The sequence below is a fragment of the Lipophrys pholis genome (assembly GCF_963383615.2).
Source record: "Lipophrys pholis genome assembly, chromosome: 20".
NCBI classification, from domain to species: Eukaryota; Metazoa; Chordata; class Actinopteri; order Blenniiformes; family Blenniidae; genus Lipophrys; species Lipophrys pholis.
The window spans coordinates 21,526,291-21,549,857 of record NC_137648.1 but is presented as its reverse complement, the minus strand read 5'-3'; the positions used below and the strand labels follow the sequence as shown (position 1 = coordinate 21,549,857).

The following is a 23,567-nucleotide window of genomic DNA, read 5'->3' as shown; positions in this document are numbered from 1 at the left end:
TAAGACAAGTTGATCAGGATCATCTGGTTTCACTGATCAATCAACCGCATAACAATGAGAAGTTACTGGAGTGTTTCCTGGAAATATTCCTACAGGACGCAGGTACAACGTGACGAGTAGAGGGCCTAACATGGAACCCTGTGCAACTCTAAATCTGTGAACTTTAATCCCCGATGAAATGTTCCAGTAGTCGGATGTTCAAGATGACTTCCAACTACTTGTTCACACACACACACACACACACACACACACACACACACACACACACACAGCTGAAGCCTCCATCTAAAAAGAGAAATCACACAAACTCCGCGGTTCGTTTCAGCACTTTATTATTTACTCAGAGAGGCACAAATACAAGTTACAGGGCTACTTCCTCTAAACCTGCGCCTACGTCCACCGGGCCAGACGACCTGCATCTCTCACGCACGCACGCACGCACGCACGCACGCACGCACGCGCACGCACACACACACACACACACACACACACACACACACACACACACACACACACACACACACACACACACACACACACACACACACACACACACACACACACACACACACACACACACACACACACACACACACACACACACACACACACACACACACACACACACACACACACACACACACACCTCTCTGCACAGCTACGTACTTCAGCTCCGATCAGAACAAACACAATAAATTATCTCCATCGTTGCGACGCCTCCCGACTAAAGCTACGTGGGTTTATTGACTCTTTGGTGGTGCGGCGCCCCCTGGTTGTCTCGTCCTCCCTAACGGTGAACAGGAGAAACTACAGAGTTACACAGGACACAACAACAACAACAACAAGAAAACTGATAAAAGTGCAGAAGGTTCTGCTTTAAAAACACTGCACAGCTACGACAAAGAGACTGTGGAGGTCCCGTCAAGTCTTCACACTTTCTCCTCTGAATTTACTTCCACAGTTTCTTTAAAAATAAAGGTTTTTTTGGCACTTTTCTCCCTCCTGCATAGCCTCTATCTACTCCCGCCGAGACGGACAGAATAAGCCGACAGATTGTCGGCGCGCTAGATTATAAAAACATAGAAATGAGTGTGAAAGAGTCAGAAAGTGAAATAAGTGCTGAACGTTTCTGAGTGCAAAGTGGGAAGGATCCAGACAGAGTCACTTTGTGCTTTTTGTTTTTTTTTTTCAATTCAACGTGTGACGTGAGCGACGGCGTGCTGTCAAACAGCTCGCCACTCAGAAACCAACTAACTCAATCACCAGGAAGTACGGCGGCGGCGAAGCACTCTGATTGGCTATATGGCTATCTCCTGATTAACAACGTCCTGGAACATGAAGCCTCCAGGAAACCTGGTGTGTGTGTGTGTGTGTGTGTGTGTGTGTGTGTGTGTGTGTGTGTGTGTGTGTGTGTTCACAGCTAAACTCCTTCCCGTCTCAGGTCCAGAAAAAGTCGAGAACAGCAAACATTGAAGACTACGAGGTTGACACACAGAGGACAGAACCAGAACCGGTCCAGGACCGAGGTTCACAGGAAGAACAATGTACAGAGAGTCTATGTCTATGGTCTTTGACCCCAAGGGGGTGGGGGTTCCGCCCTGAGGCCTCGTCGTGGCTCCGCCCGCCTCCATCCCGGCGTCCAGCGGCGGAACGCCTGTCAATCACAGTGGCTCCGCCTCCAACAAACCAAACAGGGACTTCAGTCCCCGTGGAAACGTCCGGCAAGCGGTCTCCATGGCAACGCGTCCATGTGTGCAGGGGGGGCCAGAGAGGGCTTCTGAGGGGGTTTAAGAGTAAATGGTGATGACCTCTTGGCCGCCGCCCCGCACAAGGAGCACCCGGTTCAAACCCTCCAGGAGGACCTCCAGGAACTCCATGTCTGAGAGGTCAAAAGTCAAGGACAAACAATTCACCCCCAGGAGACCGAGGTCCTGGACTACAGACTGAGGTCCTGGACCAGACACTGAAGTCCTGGACTAGACTGAGGTCCTGGACAAGAGACCGAGGCCCTGGACTAGAGACCGAGACCCTGGACTAGAGACTGAGGTCCTGGACTAGCGACCGAGGTCCTGGACTAGAGACCGAGGCCCTGGACTAGAGACCGAGGTCCTTTACTAGAGACTGAGGTCCTGGACTAGAGACCGAGGCCCTGGACTAGAGACCGAGGTCCTTTACTAGAGACTGAGGTCCTGGACTAGACTGAGGCCCTCGACTAGAGACTGGACTAACGGGGTTCGGGGATGAATGCTGGCTAATGATGACCGTTAGCAACAGGATGCTAAGGAAGTTAGCATAGGCCTCACTTCCTGTGTGGGACTCCAGAAGGATACAGTTCTCGTCGCCTCCCCGGTTCTTCGGCGGTCCCGGCATGTTGAGCAGGACCAGGTGGGCGCCCTGGGACTTGTTGACCACCATCTCGTTGAGCTTGACGGCTGTGTGCATGCGGCGGACGTTGGACTGGTTCCTGGGGAGACAGAGTCCCTGTGAGGACCAGATCCTGCAGGACCAGGAGCGATTCTGTCCAGGCTTTAGACTAGTCTGCTGAGCGACGAGTCAGCAGGTTTTCCTCTTACCGAGTACTGATACAAGTACTTGTTAAATGCAGTAAAGTCTGATTCATACTCGATACATGTTGCTGCTAACATCTGATTAGTGTGTTGAGATTGTTAAATATTCCTACATTTCCAACAGAACTTTTAATAGTAGACAATTTATTCTTTGGTAGGACTGGAAAAGTTGTACTTTGTCGGATGGATAAAGTTATTTTACATGTCTTTTATAAATGTATTGCTGTATTGGGTCATATTATGCAAAATCCACGTCAGAAAAGTTTTCCAACAGTACTAATCGTCCCCATACCTGGAATGACGCCCCAGAAGTGAAGACAGTCTGTCCTCTCTCTCCCTGGCTTGTTTCAGTTTTTAAAAAGTGTGTTGCTCCAAGCAGCCAATCAGAAATCAAACCCTATATAGTGTCATCAGGGGTTTAGCCAATCACAATCAAGGTAGGCCCTCCCTTTGACTCCCCCCACAATTAGGCAGCTCTGCTCTGGCACATGGCACCACGAGAGTAAGTACTTCCTCCTCTTCCCAAGATGGGCATGTGTGGGCGGAGCCAGTCCAGCTCACACAGACACAGCAGATTCTGAATGCAGCTCCTATGATCCAATATTCAAATGGAGGAAAATTAAGGAGGAGCTAGAAACTTTAAATAGAAAGTTTCTGGACCGACCCGACCAAGAGGAAGAGTTGAAGTTGGAGAATATGACGCCTTTAAAAACCAGTATTATCAGAATGAATCTGGTTTCTATTACTGTAATTTCTGGACTATTGACCTGAATATAAGCCACAACCACCACATAAAAAAAAAGAAAAAAAGAAGGTACATCTATAAGCCGCAGGTGTAACAGGGCAGGAATTTCACTGTGGCATTGCGAGTCTTTTTGTTGTTGTTATTTTATTTTAAGAAAAAGCAAGTTTTAAACACGGCTTCCATGGTGGGGCGGCGCAGGTCGGAGTTACATGATGCACCTGAACGCATCACCCATGTTGTGGTGGCATGACACCTGTTAACCTGTAAAAATCCATAAATTAGCCGTCACTGTTTAAGCCGCAGGGTTGAAAGAGAGTGGAGAAAGTAGCGGCTTATCGTCCAGAAATTACGGTATTTATATGGAGGGAAACTTGTTACTGTTCCTGCTGGTTATGAACCAACGAGTTCTATAGTCAAACTGTTCATGGTGGAAGATTGTTTCTTTCATATTCCCAGAAGAGTTTCTGATCTGCGACACATCAAAGTCTGCAAACCTCTGGACAGAATCGCTCACCTGAGAAGCAGCTGCTGAATGAAAACATTGTTCTTAAAGTTTCCACAGAAAACAGATTTAATAAAAACGGTTTAGTTTGGGGACTGAAGCATTCAGACTTTTACACAAAGAGGAAACATTTAAAGACCAGCGGGCAGAATCGTTTTTTTTACCGTCTGGGTTTTATTTGGTTCTGAATGGGTCCGATAATGAGTCCCGTCTCTTTAAATGTTCCCTCCGTCACGGCCATGCAGACGAATCAGGACACACCAACACGTTTTAATCAAGTGGCTGCTTTTTTAAATGTTAGATTCAGAACATGCAGGCGTTCCCGCCGCCGAGCGCCATGCAAGCACCAGACAGAGCGAAGCTACCACCACACAGCAGACACACGGGGGCGGAGCCAAGGGGGGGCGGGGCAAAGAAATCAGACTTACAGACTCTCCCACTCTCTAGAAGGAGGAAAAAAATGGGACAGAACAACAGAAAACAGGCTTAGATGCTTTTGTCTCGTCGGCTCTGCTCGCTGCTCTTCTCCTGAAGGACTTTGACCTGGGCCATCAAGTCCGGCAGGACGGGGACACACCGGTCCACATGGGTCCACACAGTGAGACCGACTCATGTTGAGATTTTAAACACGGAAATCATTTCACCAACTCTCAAAACCCCAAAAAAGCTTCATTTGTCTTCCATTTAACTTCACTCTTTCAGCTGCGGGTGTTAGCATTCACCCCGGGACGCTTCAAAAGGAACTACAGGGCCCCCTGGTGGCACTCTGGGGTACTCCTAAATTCTTAAGTATTCTAAGGACCCGTTGACATGACGACGTTTTCAAGTGAATATGGAATGGATTTGGATGTCTGTGTACGCGACAACAGTGCTTTGAAAATACAACTTTTTGAAAACGCTCACTTTCTGTTCCCGTGGAAACGAGACATCATTTTAAAATTGTTGCCACGTGAATGATAAATAAAAATAAACAATCTCTTGAAACGTTGTGTAGTAAATGGAAAACAAAGTCAACTTCTACGGCTTGTTGTCAGGAGTCTAACAAAGTCCAATGACAGCGCCCACTAGTGGCCCAACATGAAAACTACATCGTTTATAAAAGGGCTCTGTGTAAACTCAAAACTTTTCTGAGACGAAAACGGAAACATGAATCATTTTCACTTGAAACGTTGTGGTGTAACCTTAAATCGTTTTCTGGTATTTTGACTCGAACCGACTTCCTGCTCACTAACTTTCTGTAAACATCCTCCAAACAATCAATGGAGTTTTTTCACGTTATTCCTCTTTAATCTGTGACGTTAGCGGCATTTCTGCATCCGACACGTCACTTTGCTCGTTTTATGAAATAGAGCCGTCTCATCAGAAGGTCGGGGAGTCGATCTGTCTGCAGATCGTTCTGACTGAACATCTCCTCTGGTCTGCCGGGTTTGGGGGCGGAGTTAGTGCATGGAGGTGTGCGTGGCGTGGCCATGCTCTACGGCTCCAGTGGTTCAGCGTGCACACACCCAACGCCATGCGCGCGGCGGCAGCTCCGCGAGGCTCCCAGGAGCTGCCGCCGCTCCGCTACAGCAACCGGACTGGACTCTGCGCCTGGCAGGACTTACGGCTTCATGTTGAACAGGTCGCGGACCGCTACGTTGGCGTTGCACTCGCGGTTGCGGTTGCGCTCGGTGAAGAGCTTGTCCTTCGTCCAGGTCATGTGAACGCGCTCCGGCCCCGTGTCAGCCTTGTCGTTGATGGTGGCGTGAGACGCCGTATTCCTGTCGTGGATCAGCTGCGCCTGCATTGAGGAAGAGAGGAGGATGAGGAGGAAGAAACCATGATGGAGAGAGGAAGAGGAGGGGGAAGAGGAGGAGGATGAGGAGGAAGAAACCATGATGGAGAGAGGAAGAGGAAAGGAGGGGGAGGAAGAAACCATGATGGAGAGAGGAAGAGGAAAGGAGGGGGAGGAAGAAACCATGATGGAGAGAGGAGAGGAGGAGGAAGAAGAAACCATGATGGAGAGAGGAAGAGGAGGAGGAAGAGAAGAGGAGGAAGAAACCATGAAGGAGAGAGAAAGAGGAGGAGGAGGAGGAAGAAACCATGATGAAGAGAAGAAGAGGATGAGGAAGATGAGAGAAGGAAGAAACCATGATAGAGAGAGGAAGAGGAGGAGGAAGAAACCATGATGAAGAGAGGAAGAGGAGAGGACGGTGAGGAGGAGGAGGAAGAAACCATGAGAGAGGAAGAGGAGGAGATGATGGTGGAGAGAAGAAGAAGAGATAGAGGAGGAAGAGGAGACGGTGATGGAGAAAAGAGGAAGAGGAGATGATGATGGAGAGAGGAGGAAGAGAAGACAATGATGGGAAAAGGACAAAGAGAGGAGGAAGAGGCGATGATGGAGAAAGGAGGAAGATGACGAGACACCGAGGAGCAAACAGCCATTCATGGTCGAAATAAAAGGGACGAGTGAGAGAAGCATCAGTAAGAAGTATTGATGCACCGATACCGATACCGATACCAGTATACTGCACAGAGTACTAGTTACAGATTACAGATACAACCCGGCGAGTATTACTTGATGTTATCTGTCAACAAGGTCAGTACTCGTGTCTGTACTCAGTATCGGCAGGTAGCTGAAGGTCAGTATTCGTGTCTGTACTCAGTATCGGCAGGTAGCTGAAGGTCAGTATTCGTGTCTGTACTCAGTATCGGCAGGTAGCTGAAGGTCAGTATTCGTGTCTGTACTCAGTATCGGCAGGTAGTTGAAGGTCAGTACTCGTGTCTGTACTCAGTATCGGCAGGTAGCTGAAGGTCAGTATTCGTGTCTGTACTCAGTATCGGCAGGTAGCTGAAGGTCAGTATTCGTGTCTGTACTCAGTATCGGCAGGTAGCTGAAGGTCAGTACTCGTATCGTCTGGTATCGGTGCGTCACTCAGGACACAAACACGTCACAAAGGAACGAAGATGAACGAGTTCCTTCTGGAAAGTCGTTCAATCTGAGTTCAACTGAAATCTTCTGGGTGGAAACGACCAAACGATGAACATGAAGACAAAACGGGTCGAGAAGCTGGAAATGAAAACGTTACAGGAAGCAGAGCTGATGTGTCTCAATATATTAAATATCCTGCTGATAATCGACGACAACAGGAAGCAGCTGCAGGTAAATTTTATTTAGTTATGATCAATCTGCTGTTTTCAAACTTTTCCGCCCTCAAAAGGCAGAAAAAAATAAAAGCAAATGTAAGATTTGTGGAAACCAGTTCTTTCCAGAGTTTTGATGTTTCAGCTTCAGTGATGAAGGAGTGGAACAGTTTCCAGGCTGTGACAGAGGAACACAACATGTTTGTCTCCTCGGGGGGGTTTACTTTTATTTCTAAGGGGGGGGGGGGGGGGGGGGGGTCACATCCACGTGGTGAGAATCCAGAGTAGAACAGAGTGGAGACAGAGTGTCGCTGAGGGTCTGCAGGTCTTTTTTCAGACAGGCCTGTCCACGCTCTGTGCTCCGGTGGGGGGGGGTGGTGGTGGTGGGAGAAGGGGGTGAAGGTGGGGGTGGGGGGGGGCTGTTGTTCACAAAGCCGCTCTCAATGACTCCTCAGTGTGCAGAAGGTTTAAAATGTAGTCCTGATGTAAAAACTGACCAACTAAATCCTGAAAGTGAAAACAAAACAAGATTCTGCTCTCCGGATGTAAAGTTTGTCAGAAAGTTCCTCTTGTACGCCACAAGTTGTGTCGACACGCTACCCTCAGAATCAGCTGCTGCAGCCGGAGTTCAGCTCGAAGCAGAGCGGAGGAGTCACACACACAGCGGACGTCTCTTATATTCCATCTTTATTTCAGGGACATTTTGTTGCCGTTTCTTTTTGCTCATTATTTCATTGTGTGTTTTACTGCCGTCTCAGTTCTAGGTTGCCGTGTTGCTTTCAGGCTGTTTTTCACCCTCTGGGATGTTGAGAGGACGAGACAAATACATCGTGATCCATTCACTGACTGATTGCCTGCAGGTTTTGAAAAGTTGTTTCCAGAGGCTCTGAGCACCGTTGTCATAGAAACAAACCTCCAAAAAGCAACTCAAGTTTCATGGTTACTAATAATCCACTTCTCTGCCGCGTGTCGTGTGTCTGATTACATTGACGGCAGGTCGTATCTCATGCAGACACTTTGAAAACGCCGCTCACTAACAGCTGGTGTGGAGGAGGAGCCCTGTGACAGTGGAGAAATGATTTATCACCGGTAATCCCTCTCATCTCATGAAGTCTCTTTAGAAAATGTAAACAAGCTGAAGATGGGTCAGTCTGAGCGAGGCTTTGTGAAGACGGGCCTGTGTGTCGGACGCCGGGGGTGGCAGTGGTGGCAGTGTGGGGGAGGGGGGGGGGGGGTACCTCGTCCTCCTGTGTGTCCTCCATCTGCGAGGACCGGCGGCTGAGCTGGGCGCCCTGATCGGCGCCCTGGTTCTTCCTCCGGATGGAGTTTCGTGACTCGTCAGTGATACTTTGAATCTGAGAGGCGGCGGCCGAGTCGACAGGAACAAACAACTTCATCAACTACACACTCTCTTTGTGGCCTGCCGGCTTTAAATCAACTACCTGACCTGTGTGTGTGTGTGTGTGTGTGTGTGTGTGTGTGTGTGTTAGTACAGAAACACCAGCAGGACAGCAAAGTGCAGTTACAGCAGGAAGAGTTTACAGTCTGAATTTATCTGGGAGCAAAGAGGTTAATATAGGAGGAAGACACACACACACACACACACACACACACACACACACACACACACACACACACACACACACACACACACACACACACACACACACACACACACACACACACACACACACACACACACACACACACACACACACACACACACACACACACACACACACACAGGTTACCTCTCTCTCCCGCTCCGTCCTCGACAGCTGCATCTGTTTCAGCATCTGAGATCGTTGCTCCATCACCAGCGTTTTCTCGTAGGTGAAGGCTGAGATGTCGTTATCGTGCTGCGGACGACACACACATTTTTACATCTGTTTGTTTTTTTAACTCTTCATGAAACATTCCTGTACAAATGCGACTGATATTATATATATATATATATATATATATATATATATATAAGTTACAGCCTCGATGTCTAAACACAGCCTTCATTTGCAGTCCTGTTTGTCCCTCATGTGCTCAGTTACTCTACGATACGTCACACTGGTGAAGGAGTAAATTATTGAATACAGACTATTAATGATATTTCCTATAAATAGAACGACAGTCCTCTCAGAATAAATGTCTATAATTAGAACTATTGAACAAAGAGGATGAGCTCAGTCTCACCATCTCCACCACCTCCACCTCTGCGTTCAGCCGCAGGTGATACAGGAACATCTGCAGGTCTCGCTTCATCTGGATGCTGTTGTCGTCCATCTGGGCCACGGTGAAGATACGCATCTTGCACTTCCTCCACACCTGGAGGAGGAGGGGGAGGGGTTAGAGAGAGGAGACACACACACACACACACACACACACACACACACGCACACGCACACGCACACGCACACGCACACGCACACACTGACCTTGTGCTGCCTCAGCAGGAAGGGCAGCAGCATCAGCATGCCCCCGTCATGCACCACCCACCACACGTCGATGGTTCCCTCGCCCAGCCGGTCCTGGTTGGTGGGGAAACTGTCCACGTTCTTGGCCACCATGAGGGCGTGGTGGGCCGCCGTGGTCTCCCGGACCGTCTCTGCTCACAGGAACAGACAGGATCCTTCGTCAATCCTTCACTGGAGGAAGACTTTAAACCAGGGTGGCAAACACCACGACCGGCCAGAGGCTCCGGTCCGGTCCGGTCAGAGGCTCCGGTGCCAGAGCACCAAGCAAACAGTGAACATTTCAAAGAAAACATTTTTTTAACAGATTTCTTTGCTGAGATCTTGTGACGCTGCCGTGAAAGTAGCTCCCTGGTTGCCATCAAACAGCCTCAATGCCACGCTGTCGGGGGGAGTTTGTAAAAATACCCAGAATGCAACAGCTCCAGGAGAAGTTTCTGGACATTTCACTGGACCAGAAGGTTTCAATCAAATTGGCTTCATGTTGAGGTTGGAGTCGTTTTCAACCAATCATTGTTTGGTTTTTGCGAAAATATCGACCGTTTCATCTGGAATACTCGGAACAAACACAAAGAAAAACTTTGAGTTTAAATTTAAAGTTATTACGGCTCGATTTTACCTGTCCGGTCACTCAGGATGAAACTGAACTGCAGGTGTCCTCTGAACTAAAATGAGTCCTGATTTAAACTGTATATTATCTGATATCACCCAACTTACCTTCCTCAGGTATTTATATCTTTTATGGGATATATTATTTCACAGTGCAGTACATTAGTACCTCATATCTTATAATGTGAAGACATTAGTCCAACAGGTGAAGTGAAACTGGAAGAACTGGCGATATGTGTAATAAATAAGTAGAATAAATTGATGTCCTACGGTTTCTAGACTTTGGTATTCTTTGTGTTATCCTCCTTCACTGACGTAACACTGAGATTTTCCCACTGTGGGATTAATGAAGGTTTATCAAATCTAATCTGATAAAATGGGAGAAATGAAATCGAGTGATGATGTTTAAAATAGTTCGATTCCACGTGTCGTTTAATCAGCTGGCGTTATGGAGGCGCGGCCGACTGAGTTATAGTCATGAGCTGTGGACTTCAGGGTGACTGATGTGCGTTAACTGCGTACCGATGAAGTTCTTCCAGGACTGCGGGTCGTTGGCCTGCTTCCAGGTCCCGGGCCAGGCCATCAGCACCGTGTTGTGCTTCATGCCGCCCAGACCGGCCGACTGGATGAGGTGGGAGACGCCGTCCCGCAGGTTGGAGGAGATCACCACGTGGCAGAAGCCTTTGGTGCGCTCTGTCGCCATGGCCGCCTTGATGTTCTGGAGGAGGAGGAGGAGGGGCCGTTACCGTGGCAACAGGTCAAGGTAGGACAATTCCGACTGATGGACTCAAACAATAACATTTAATCTGAAATGTTGCTCCTGTACAGGAGAAAAAAAAATAATCCCCTGATTTAAAAAAAGGCTTGTGAGGACAGGAGTGAGGTCAGGCTGCAGGAATCATAAGAAGTACTCAATCTGTCCAGCAGGTGGAGCAGCTTCTCTTCATCATCAACCAGGTAACTTTCCTCTGCCTGTGACGAGTTGAAACCAGAGCGACTGCCCTGCCGGGTCCTACCTGCTCTGCCTTCTTGGATTCCATGTCCTTGGTGAGGTAGGTTCCCTCCAGAACGTTCCCCACGATGGTGAGGCCTTTCCCCGCCTTCAGCTGCGTGGTCAAGGACAGCAGGCGGGGATGTTTGACGGCCTGGTCCGAGTCCACGTTGAGGAGGACGAGCACCTGAGGCCTGAAGGAGGCGGAGCAGAGAAACCAGCGGTCAGACTCCGTTCACTCCGGTTCTCCCGCTCAGCCCGGTTTCACCTTCTCAAACCAAAACGCTAAACTTCTGAAGTGTTGTGGAGTACGTTTACATGGCGACGGTGCTCAGAGCCACAGGAAACACACGCTGTTGGAAACTCCAAATTTGGAACTCACTCAGGAAAACACTCAGGATTCATTATGGAAACAAACAGCACCAACTAGTGGCCCCAAATGATAACGACATGGTTCTCAGTGTTTCTGCCTCAGAGTGAGAAGTTATCTGCTGCGTCTGAACTTGTACAGAGCAGAAAGTGGAGGAGCGTCTCCACCGAGCGCCGCAGCTCAAGTGAGTGAAGCGGCTTTGGCTTTCGGAGAGGTCGTCAGCAAGGTCGTCCAGCGTGAGCTCATCAACCTTTTCTGTCAGATTAGGGAGGAACCGAGAGATTAATCAAATTCACCCTCTGCGTCTATTCTTGGCCCTCGATTGTCCGGCCCCACGGTGACAGGTGGTGCACGCGCGCACACGCACACACACACACGCACACACACACACACACAGAGAGAGAGAGAACAGAACAGAACAGACAGAACCTCCAGTTCTTGGTGTGTGGTGGGGCGTCCTCCAGCCGGATGAGGGCGTAGCGGGCTGCGTTCAGCGAGAGCCCCCGGATCCCGTCACCCCACTCCTTCTCTGCCCTGATGGTGAAAACACTTCAGATCAGCTCTGCACAGAACGTCACATGTTCATCCTCGTCAATATCCAGATGAAACGCCACAAAACTAAAGTGTGGGATTAATGAATCAGACGGAGGAAGAGCAGCGTTATTGTTCCCATCGTTGTTGTTGTTTTTCTGACTGTGTGACTGTCTGCTGTTTTGCTGCTGTTCCACTGGACTTCATGTCTCAGGAGGAAATAGTGAGGACAGACGTTTATGTCTTTAAAAAATAAAACACTCAGATATGTGAAATGCTGTAGGAAAGTGTAAAGCTGGCCAGGGTGGCATCAGACTTCACAAATTATAGATAAAAACACTCTAAAGAGACTAAAGTTAACACGGGATGTCTTGTAAAGTGTGTTACAGTTTTGACGGCAAGAAAAAGCTGGAAGTGGTTTTTCCCCATAAAGAGTTAAACCTCCTAAAGTTCAGTAAATCTCCCGATATTAATCACATTTAGAATATTTTGTTTTATCTGCATTGTCAGAGAAAGACTATGAAGCTGGGAGACAGATGAAAGTTGAAGAACATGTTGCAGCCGGCGGCGACTCACCCTCGGTATTCGATGTACTTGTAGATGCATCCTGCGATGACCATGGCCACGATGGCGTAATACCAGGACGAGATGAACATGAGGGCGAGACACAGACTCATCCCCAGGAAGGACAGAGCCCTGCAGCACAAACACTCTGTGGTTAAACTCCGCCGGGCAGCGGCGTGGCGCGGCGTGGCGCGGCGTGGCGTGTATGGTCACCCACCAGTGGTAGTACTTGAAGCGGGGCCTCCAGTTGGGCGTCCGCAGCAGCGTCTGGACGGCGCAGGCCAGGTTCACAAACAGGTAGCACATGAGGAAGAACCTGCAGGGAGCCCAGCAGACGTTTATCACACGAAGCGTCCCGGGCGGCGGGATCAGAGGGCAGAGACACTCACATGGAGAGGATCGGCGCCACGGCGTCCAGCGAGGCGATGAGGATGCCGATCTCACAGATGCCAGCGGTCAGCAGCAGAGCCCAGGTGGGCTCGCCGTTCGCTTTCCCGTGGCCGAACACCTGCAGGGCGACAGGAGAGCGTGAGCCAGAGGGTGGGGCAGGGGGCGGAGCGAGGTCGAGCTGGGCGGAGCTTCAGAGTCTGACCTGCAGGAAGGGCACGATGCCGTCGCGGGCGATGGCCTGCAGCAGGCGAGGAGCGCCGGTCAGGCTCTGCAGGCCGGCGCCGCAGCAGGAGAAGAAGGAGCCGATGACGATCACCCAGGGCGACGGCCACGACAAGGTTCCTATCACAAGGTTCCCCTTCACAGAGTCTCCGAACCTGGACACAGGACCAGGATCAGACCGACTGGAGACCTCCGACAAACATTGCTGGTTTTCAGAATAAAAGCATCAGGAGCTCTTTGTGCTACAGAGTGTCTTATCGCGTTTCCTTTGACTGAAGACACTCCAGCATTCACTCGTCATCGAAAAAGTATTAAGTATTCAGCAGGTACAGTGGATGAGCCAAAAACTTGTGGCCCAACATGGAAATGACATTGTTTTCAGTGTTTGCGTTTTGTCTAGTGTAGAAACGCAAAACCTTTCTGAAATGGGCCTCAATCCCATTTGTTTGTATTTGAGCAACTGGACGTCATACAAATGAGGATTTCCTCTTTGTTGTGACTGGATTAAATTCTGTTCTGATGCTGATGGATCAATATATTTAATGGAAGATAAAACATGAAGGGCAAAAACGACAAACTGCTGCAGTCCTCAACCTCTGCTGGTGGACGCCCCATTAAGAAGTGAGCAGTGTTGTTCCTCACACTAACGGATCAGGTGTCCAGCTCTTACTTGTCTCGCAGCAGGACGCCCTCGATGCAGGCGCCGAACAGAACCACACAGGTGACGTCTGACAGGCCGGGTCAGGAAAACAAAACACCTTCACATTCTAGAGTTCTCTTCAACCTGAGCAAATCTAATCCGGACTGCCTGGGAGCCCCGGACCGCCGGCGAGAAAAGGATACAGATGAATGAAGTGGTGGCGATGGCCAGGATGGTCCCGACGGGGATGGACTTCTGGGCGTCCCTCAGGTCTCCAGACCGGTTCGATCCGGCCATGATTCCTGAAAGACAAACGCCACATCTGATTCCAGATGCACTCGAGCCGCGATAATCCGCAGGTTTTATTGGCACTCAGGATGCAGTGATACCACTTTAAGCACCGTTAGCCGGCGTGTTAGCCGGCGTGTTAGCCGGCGTGTTAGCCGGCGTGTTAGCCGGCGTGTTAGCCGGCGTGTTAGCCGGCGTGTTAGCGTGACTCACCGGTGACGGAGGGGAAGTAGATGCCCACCAGCAGCGTGAAGAAGGTGGTGATGTCATTGACCACGTAGGGCATGTAGATGTCCTGGGCCGGGTCGCTGCCCCCCACCGAGTCCAGCTTCGGGTTCTCCACCAGCATGGCCAGGGGTCCGTACTGGGACCACATGTTTTCTGAGGGAGACGACAAACACACCAACACCTTTAGCCAGCATGTTTCTGAACAGGCGAAGCTGCTGGAATCTGAAATGAGCAGCAGGACACAGCGAGGGGCCGATCAGCCAGAACATTATGACCACCTGCCTGCGATTCATGTGGATTCTGAGATTTTTCTATCAAAAACAGCTCATCTGCTGGATTAGACCAAATAGATACTAACTTAATAAAACTATTCTTTTCCACAGAACTAGATTATGAGTCACACAGCAGAGTTGGACCGGTCTCGTTTATTTGATGACACATACACAAAAAGTCTTGTTGGAAAACAAAAGCAGACTTGAATCTTGCATCAGACTCAGATTTTCACATGTGACCGTTTTAAAAACCGTTCTCTGCATGTGTGGGTTCTAAAATCTTCTTTTCAACTCTTTTGTTGGTGTGATCCACTTTTATCAAACGGCTCCATGTTGCTGATCAGATCAGAAAAACCCGACATGGCTTGGAATCAAGTTTTCCAGCTGGACTGAACCTGAATTCAAAGGATTCGAACTATAAGACGACGTAACATCCTGTCACTCCTGCAAACAGGACATTTCTGCTCTTGTTGGCGTTAAACTGGAACTACAGTGATCAGTGTTTAGTTAATTGCTGGTCAGGACAGTCTGAGAAGGAGGACAGACTGTTTTGATCAGAGAGAAAGACTCATTCAGCTCGAGAGTAATGATTACATAAGAGAGACAGAATGAGTTCCTCTTGCAACTCACAGACATATTCCTCAAACCAATAACAACTCTTAAAGGTATGATGTCACACCTCAACACCCAGATCCCTTCGTCTGGTCTCCATTAATAGGATCAAATTTACTGCGGGAGGCCATTCTATTGAGGCGTTGTTTGGAAACTTATTGAACGAAATGCTATGGCTGCACTATTTGGCTCGACTCCATCTGACTCTTTCCTCCTCTCAGTAAATCGTCTGGCCAGAAGATTAATTCTGTTAAAGTGAAAATCTGCAACTCCCCCCTCACATGCTCACTGGTTAAAAGTCCTTAAGGCAGTAAAATTAGAGCGAATTAGAAGCATAAGGAATGGCTCACTTAGTAAATGGAAGCGCTTCTTTAAATATGTTCAAGAAGTAAACATCCAGGAGATCCCAGAGTGACTGACAGCATATTTCACCTTTTCCATTTTTGATTTATTGACACTGATTGCCTCTTTATCTTCAGTTTTTTGTTTCCTTTTCAGTTTTTGAGTTTGATTCTCTTTCCTCTTTTTTCCTCTTCCTTGCCGCCCTTGGCGATATGTTCGTTTTTAATGGTTCATGATTGTGAAATCACCAATAAACAGATCTGAGAGAAAACAGAAAGTTTCTCATTGACGACGGATCGTAAACAAGGCGAATAAGGTCGAGCTGAGTCGTCTGCTCCTGTCGTGTCTCAGGAAATATGGTGAGAATGTTTCTGATGTGAGGATCCAGTTACTTCACATGAGGAATGCAGAGAATGTTCCCGTATTGAATCCATCATCTCAGAGACTCTGTGGGAAGAGGAGAGGTTTTTTTCTCGAAAAGGTCCGGTTCGGCGGCGGCGGCGCTCTGACCTGAAACGACGCCGCTGGTCAGTCCGGGGATTCCCTGCACCAGCGTCACGTTGTTGTTCTCAAAGTACTCGTTGCAGGTGGCGTTGAGCTCGGGCCCGTTGCAGAACAGCTTCCACAGCTTGGTGGTGACCGTCAGGTTGTCGATGATTTCCGTCTTCAGACACTTGTCGAAGCCCTGGTTCTGCAGAGTCCGGTTCCCCAGCATGCAGACGCTGCAAGGAAGAGGAGAGATGCTACGCTGATGAGGCTGTAGACGGTGACGAGTGAAAACGCCAAAGTTTTCCGAAACAAGACTGAGACTGAGACTGGTGATGTCCAGCTCTGTGACGAAAGACTCACGGAAAGTCTGGTGGCTCGAAGATGGTTTTGATGACCCCGGCGTAGATGGCGAGGATGGACAGGATGACGCAGGCCAGGAAGACCAGCGCCAGCTTGTTGACGTACTTGACCCCGACGAAGACGACCACGGCCATGAGAGCAAGGCAGCACGTCCCGTAAACACGCATGTTGTTGAACAGCGCGCCAACCTCGTCCTCCTTCCTCTCCGCCACAAAGATGGCTGCTTTGGGCACGATGTAGGTCTGAAAATAACACACGGAGACGGAGAGCAGAGCTTTTTTTTAAAACACTCTGGAAGCAGTTTTCAAAACACTTAAGGGGGAATAAAGGTACGTCAATTGAATCCACATAAATACAACTGATATTTATCAAATATACATCACTCAGTACGCCGATATTTAAAGAGTTCTGGTTAAAATGTTCCTAAAAGAGCTTGGTTTGGTTTCCAGGTCACTGTTCAGTTCTTGTTCCATCGGGAGCTCGTAGAGGCGCCACTCACCAGAAGAATCTCGATGGTACCCAGGATGTACATGGAGCCGGCGAAGGTCGTCCCCAGGTAGAAACAGAGACCCACGGCTCCACCAAACTCTGGACCCAGAGACCTGGAGATCATGTAGTACGAGCCTCCGGCTGCAGAACCGCGACCAGGACGGGAAGAAGAGTTTGAACCAGAGAGAACCGCGTCACGCCAAACCACCACAACGTCTCAGCCTGAATGTTCTGTATGAGGAAGCGGGATCGTACCTGGAACCACACCGTTGGTAGCGATTGCACTCATGGAAATGGCCGTCAGCATCGTCTGGACAGAGACACAGAACAAACTTAGAACATTGGCTTGTTGTGTCCTGAGCATGAATTCAAAGGACAAACCAGAACAATAAGCCACGAACTCCACGATTTTCCAAAGAAAAGGACCTTTGGTGGGTTAATCTTGCATTAAATGCTTATCGGGGGCTCAGGCTCTCAGTCTTTGGGATTGGTAATGGATACGCACTTTTCCGTGAAATCGGTCATTGTGGCCGAGGATATTTCCTTCAGCCTGTTACATAACGGCGCCGCCGGATGAGAGGAGGTCACAACGATAAGACAGGACGGAGGAGAAAGAAAACCTGGAGACGGAGGAGTGTGAAGGACGGCGAGGTGATCAGGATAAAGCTCCCGCTCGCCGCCGTGCAGACCGGTTGAAGAAAAGCCAATTAGCCGACAGTTTTACCTCCCACTTCCTCTGAAACGCTGAGCAGCTACACGGAAGCAACATGTGAAAAGGTGCAGGCAGGGCGGAGGGTCAGGGTCTGCAGAGGTTTTGTTGCCCTCGCCGGGTTTTACAGTCAGGCGGCACTTTGGATTAAAGGGTCAATCTGAACGTGGAACACGAGACGACAGAGGGGATTCAAAACTCCTCTAAACAGACAAAGATACTTTCTACAGTTATTCCAATCATATAGAACTATTCCAGCAAGTTAGAAGGAAATAGTAAACAGCCTGTTCAAAACAATAACTTGAAAAATACACGAGGCACCAGGCAGAATGAACGACAGCGTCAACTGCTGATTTTTAATGAAGTTATAAAAACATATAGAGCCTGATTTTAGAAAGTGGAAAAAATTTGTTAAGAGTTTAATTGTCATTATCCACAGACTTTAGCACGCTAACGAACTCCTCACTGGCTTTTCTGGCAATGACACTTTGCACCACTAGAGTGTGCAGTGAGTCGCTATAGGATGGAGTCGTGTTATAATGTGATAAAGAACGTTCAGTTAGTGAACGAAAGGAAAGCGTTTTCAAAAACACTTCTGGCCTGATGCCACCTAGTGGCCACAGGGAGGATGAGATTTCTAGATGAAAAGGCGATAGAATAAAAGTCTATTTTTTAATGGTTCCAAGGAACTATTCATGCGTCTTTCTTTTTATTTTCAAAAAGCCTCTTGTGCCTTTTTTCCTTCATCTGTTGATCGTTCAGATTTACAAACAGACAGGGGATCATAGTTAAAACAGCCTGAGTGATCTGTAGATGGTTAGAGTGAAAATAGCTCATGTGATCCTGAAGCTTTATTTCCGTTGGTTGGAACGTTCTGGTTCCGACTCCCTCTGGTTGGCTCAGTTCTGGAGAAGAATATTCATATCTGTGTGTGTTGGAAGACTGTTTTTTTTTTTTTTTTTTCAAATTGAGGATTATAAAGTTCCCATGGATTAGAGGATCTGCTGTGGCTCAGTTCGTCGAGTGGATCATTTTCCATAAAAAAGGTTCATTCTGTCCTAAAATGTCTTTGGCGACACACTGAACCTGAAATTACTGTCAGGACAGCGACTCCTGAGACTGTCTGACTCGATGCGTCTTTGCTTGGTTCTTCCCTTCATTCGAGTCCAGTTTTCTGACCGAACACTAAACAGCCTTTTAAAAAGCAGCAGGAATAAGTGGAGTAGCAGATACACAGATGTACGTTAAGTTTATCACCATTCCATACAGTTGCTTTAAGTCAGTCACGCACTTATTCACCAGTTTTCCAAACTGCATTGCCATGACTCGTGAGTTAATCCTGGAAACGGCTGGTTATCATTTCAAGACTTTCAGGAGATGGAAGAGGAGGCTGATGTGGAAAGTCTGATGCAGCGGTGAAAGATGGAGAGACAAACCCTCATCGACGGTGACATCACCATTAATCCTCCGCCGGAGTGAAAGGTATTTAACTCCAGGTTTTTATTTGTACTTTCCCTGATTATACTGAAATAATCCGGCGGGGTTGCGGGGTGGAACCGCAGCGTGGGTGAGCATGTCCCTATGTTTCTGACAGAATGCAGATGGAGGGATTACAGGTACCATTAGAGCTGGACGGGCGGAGGAAATGGACATTCACCGCAGCTAAATATAGAAGGGATCAGTGGCTCCGCGCTCCTCCGCCCAGCGTTCAGACCAGTCCGCCATTAAAAGCAGAGGCAACATCTGCCTGCAGCAGGAGTAAAGAAACACTCACACTCTCATGTTCTAATGTCTTCCTGCTGCGATACAGAGCCGAGGATGAACATGGAGTCTGCTCCGACATAATCCTGCACGTCACCGCTCTAATGACTTAAACACTAAATCCCTTGAGGAAGAACAAATAATAACCATGACAGGAGTCGGAGTCCCGTCACCTTCCACCACTGAGACCCAACACCTCAACACGGAGCAGGATGAAGCGTTGGGGGGGGGTCGTGGTGAAACACTCACACATGAGCAGCACAGGCCGACGATGGCCAGCGACTCCAGGATCCCGGAGGTGCCGACGATCCAAGTGAGTCGCAGGAACAGGATGACGCCCAGAATGTTCTGCAGGCACGGGAGGTAGACACCCATGAAGGTCCCCATCTGAGGGCTCTGCGGGGGGGAAAGGCAACCGTTAACCCTTTCAGAGCCGGTTCAACCGTTTGGTAGAGCTGCTTCCTGTTTACGCATTCATCAAACTTTCATTCAAAGAATCTGGGCTCAGGTCAAAGGTCCAGTTGAGTTTGATTGTGTTATAAAGAGTCTAGGTCTGATTCTTAAGAGTTTGGATCGGAGAGTCTTTGGGTTCAATTACTTGACAGGTTAAAGTGAAAATCCATAATTTTAGTTTCAGAAAAGTTTCGCATTTAACGCAGCAACATTTTTTAATAAACATGGAAACGTCGGAAACGCTGGGAAACCATCGTCTACACGACGTTCACAAAAAGCCGGGGTCTGCCTATTTCCACAGAGACAATGTTTTCAAAAAGTTACACCTCGGAAGCCGTTTTCAAAAAGTTGCTTATTTAGCGACTCCGAGCTCCGTCGTCGTCTAAACAAACACTCAAAATGCAACAGAAGTTTTGCGTTTTCACTTGAAATCGTGTAAACGGGGCCCGAGTCAATGAATCCAGGACGACCTGAAATATTTTTTGAAGCATTTTTTTCTTTGAGGAGTTCAGTTTGTAACATGTGTCCATGTGGAGCTAAAAAAACCTCTGGTGAGTTCTTACAATATATCACGAACATGAAAAATAACTGGTGAACTTGTCATTACGGCGATATCAACCTGTGCGTTATCGGTATGGCAGGAGACTCTTCATGCTCTGCATGCGAGGTCACGTCACTGCTGCTGTGAATTTAGGGGCAAGAGAAAGCCCACTGTGACTTTGAAGAACAAATCTCAAAGCAGTAGATGCCGTCGTCCCAGATCGTATCCTCGATGCACTCGGCAACACTGTCATGTTGCGTCATCATCTTTGTAGGATTCATGTGATTCAGATTCAACAGGCCAAACAGCTTCGTCGGTCAGAGCCCCGGTTACATAACGCTGGCTCAGCACAGTTCAAAGCACAGCAGTTCATGCGCTGCTGAGGGGGTGTGTGTGTAACCCGGCCTCACCTTGATGGCCTTCTTCTTGGGGCCCTCGTCGTCGTCGGCCTCCTCGTGCTCCTGCGCCCCCTGCGTCAGGTTGGTGTAGTTGGCCAGTTTGTTGAGGAGGGACGACACCATGGGGTTGCTGTCCATTTCCTCCTGCAATGAGAGAGTGAAGCTGGAGCCTGGGCAGCAGCACAACGAGCGGTTCACCAACGTTCAGGCTGTGGAGCTGTTCTACGGGGATATCAGCTCGGAAACAGAAACTTTGGTACGCGGTCGATTCTCCACAGAGAGAAGTGACCAGAGGTCAGCGGGGTCAGCCAGGCGGCGGCAGGAAGCGCCTGGCGCCGCTTCAGCTGGATCCGCTGAGAGGAAGGCACCAGCCTTTATTTCAAATACACTCTTTGACTAGTGCACCGCTGAACCCGGAGCAGATTAGTACTTGTACTTCTCTGTGGGTTCTGTTTATTCAGTCTCAGAGGAAAACATTCCTCCGTGGTTATTTTTAACCCGTTTCACCACATCTCTCAACTCTCACCTCAAAAAGGGCCATGTTGGTGCCATCGTAGCTGTTTCCTTTGTCGTTGTCGGTGTTGTTGATGAAGGGACTGTTTTCCTTTGGAGCACCATCACCTGTGAAGACAACCACAGTATCGTTGATCGTCAAGACGACCTGATGGTTCAACTCCTGGAGATGTTCGGAGACGACAATCGTCAATTGGTTGATCAGAGTTTTGTACAGAAGAGTGAATCTGCTGCGATGGGACAGATGGGAAGACATTCCCTTTGGTCCAAGCTGAGCCTCTGTGGTCGATTATAAAGACACATTTTAATAATTCAGATCATGATGATGACTTGGAATAAATTATTTATTCCTTCAGCAGATAAAGGTAAATGGATCCTCGTTATGTGTAAGTGACTCACAAACAAAAGCTGTAAAAGCATCAATATTTCAGGTGAAATAATACTTAAGTCTGAAGTATTGACCGAACGCTTTGGGAACAGAACATCTCAATATTGAACATTATTAGACATTGGCGTCTACATCTGTGCTTCTTGTACAATTACTGATCCGGTGCTAAAAAACTACAGATTCCAAAGAAGTCCACAGGCTCCGAGGCGGTTTGCGGTTTGTTCTGAGTGATTGTTGACCAGTTCGTCTTACAGTCCAGATCAATGTGTGAAAACTACGTCCTCATGTTCAGCGCGGACGCGGGCGGGGCAAAATAACCTGCACCGAACAGCAGGAAACCACAAACCACAGAGATAAAACATTTTAATCATCTGAGCAAGAAACACAAACAGTGTCCTGGATTTTATACCCACCCGATACACTTAAACAGCAGCTTGTTCACATTATGACTTCTCCATTAATCGTCTTTTAAAACTTGTAGGAAAATCAGCGTCCGGAATTAATAGGTTTGGAACAACTGTGGCAAACAGAAAATACAAATGCAGACGAAATGAGGGACCAGGCAGCATTTGAGGAACACGAAGAGTCTGAATCCAACTGGTTTCGGTCAATTATTGTTATTTAACTATAATTTAAGGTGAAAGATCACAAGTTGTGAGAAAGGCTGGCAGTTCCCGTGCGAGGGCCCACTTACACAACAACCATTTCAAGTGATTACAAAAAGCTTTCATTGGGTTTTGGGGTCAGTTTCTATACTCCCATTCTTAATATTTATAGCGAATTGCAAAAAACCCCAAACAAACAGCACCCACTAGTGGCCCAACATGAAAACTACATTTTCAGAACGTTGCTCTGTAAATGTGAAACTTTCCCGCGACAAAAACGACGTGTTTTCACTGGAAACGTGGTGTAAACGGGGTCTTGCTCTCACAGTTGGTTCGTACAACAAGCAGCAGGAAGAACATTCCAGCACCAGACTGTGAAACCAGGCCGAGTCCTGCTGCAGCACACGCTCTGAACGGACGGACCCAGAAAACCAGCAGCAGCAGGTGAGAGAGGAAACGGACTGAATTCAACCCAGAACCAGTCCAAACAATCTGAGAGGTGAAACCCAAAGAATCAAACACTGTTCAGTTCTTCAGAGTGAAGTAAAGTAGAAATCTGAGCTTCCAATGGAAATACAGGAGAGGAAATGAGAGGTTGATGATGGATTAAATTATCGACGCAAACAACTCAAAACGTAACATGAAGAAAAAATAATCCATGACGTTTACTTGTGTTGTACTTGACAAAACTTTGTGAGGAAAACTGAAACGTTGAAGGTGTTTGTCTAGAGAATCCCGTCGCTTTCGTCTGGATCATCGTTGCTCGGTGGGCTCGATCTGTTTCTGCCCTCCGACCAGAGCTCACACACCCCGCTCTCTGCTTCCAGCTTGGACACACTTATTACAGCTGTTATTACAGCTGTTATTACAGCTGTTCTCAATGGAGTTCCAGACTGATTTCCCAGTCGGGGACCGTGCAAGTGACTAGTACTCTCATCTCACAGCAGGAGGATCCGGGTTAGAGTCCGAACCAACTTTCTGTGTGTTTACATGACCCTTTATCTGTGTGTGTGTGTGTGTGTGTGTGTGTGTGTGTGTGTGTGTGTGTGTGTGTGTGTGTGTGTGTGTGTGTGTGTGTGTGTGTGTGTGTGTGTGTGTGTGTGTGTGTGTGTGTGTAGCCCTGTGATGGAACGATGGGGTTGGGTGAAGACAAAGAATGAAAATGTGATTTCATCATTTATATAATAAATTGATGGATTCCAGTAAACACTGTGAGTCCAAACACAATCAAACTCTACTAAAGTCGTCGAACTGCTTCTGATTGGTGAAGATCTAATCAATGATGGTGATCAAACTGAGCCCAGGAGGAAAAACACAAGACGTTTCCGTTCTTGTCTTTTTCACATCCGCTCTGGTTCGCCGGCGGCGTTACTCTGAACTCCGGTTCCCGTGAGGATTTC

At 48.2% G+C, this 23,567-nt stretch overlaps 1 protein-coding gene across 4 annotated transcripts in view; it reads right to left on the bottom strand.

Annotated features, from left to right (window-relative positions):
- Positions 1-1,138: 1,138 nt before the first annotated feature.
- The window catches only part of slc12a7b (solute carrier family 12 member 7b), a 54,655-nt gene continuing 32,226 nt past the window's right edge, over positions 1,139-23,567 (bottom strand). For 2 of the 4 annotated variants that reach the window (XM_080489192.1, XM_080489194.1), the window contains exons 2-26: positions 21,188-21,282; positions 20,674-20,805; positions 19,519-19,665; positions 17,055-17,109; positions 16,810-16,940; positions 16,311-16,552; positions 15,972-16,183; positions 14,221-14,388; positions 13,923-14,021; positions 13,750-13,807; positions 13,060-13,234; positions 12,857-12,975; positions 12,685-12,783; positions 12,480-12,599; positions 11,802-11,906; positions 11,028-11,196; positions 10,534-10,729; positions 9,367-9,536; positions 9,125-9,256; positions 8,689-8,796; positions 8,176-8,292; positions 5,419-5,594; positions 4,243-4,257; positions 2,331-2,464; positions 1,139-1,879 (exon numbers count right to left, since the gene is read on the bottom strand). In XM_080489192.1, coding sequence (XP_080345318.1) covers positions 1,788-1,879; positions 2,331-2,464; positions 4,243-4,257; positions 5,419-5,594; positions 8,176-8,292; positions 8,689-8,796; positions 9,125-9,256; positions 9,367-9,536; positions 10,534-10,729; positions 11,028-11,196; positions 11,802-11,906; positions 12,480-12,599; positions 12,685-12,783; positions 12,857-12,975; positions 13,060-13,234; positions 13,750-13,807; positions 13,923-14,021; positions 14,221-14,388; positions 15,972-16,183; positions 16,311-16,552; positions 16,810-16,940; positions 17,055-17,109; positions 19,519-19,665; positions 20,674-20,805; positions 21,188-21,282 — 3,266 coding nt within the window. In that variant the 3' untranslated portion in view covers positions 1,139-1,787. Of the gene's footprint in view, positions 1,880-2,330; positions 2,465-4,242; positions 4,258-5,409; positions 5,595-8,175; positions 8,293-8,688; positions 8,797-9,124; positions 9,257-9,366; positions 9,537-10,533; positions 10,730-11,027; positions 11,197-11,801; positions 11,907-12,479; positions 12,600-12,684; positions 12,784-12,856; positions 12,976-13,059; positions 13,235-13,749; positions 13,808-13,922; positions 14,022-14,220; positions 14,389-15,971; positions 16,184-16,310; positions 16,553-16,809; positions 16,941-17,054; positions 17,110-19,518; positions 19,666-20,673; positions 20,806-21,187; positions 21,283-23,567 lie in introns of all 4 variants that reach the window. The other 2 variants (XR_013936383.1, XM_080489193.1) reach the window with 2 other exon arrangements.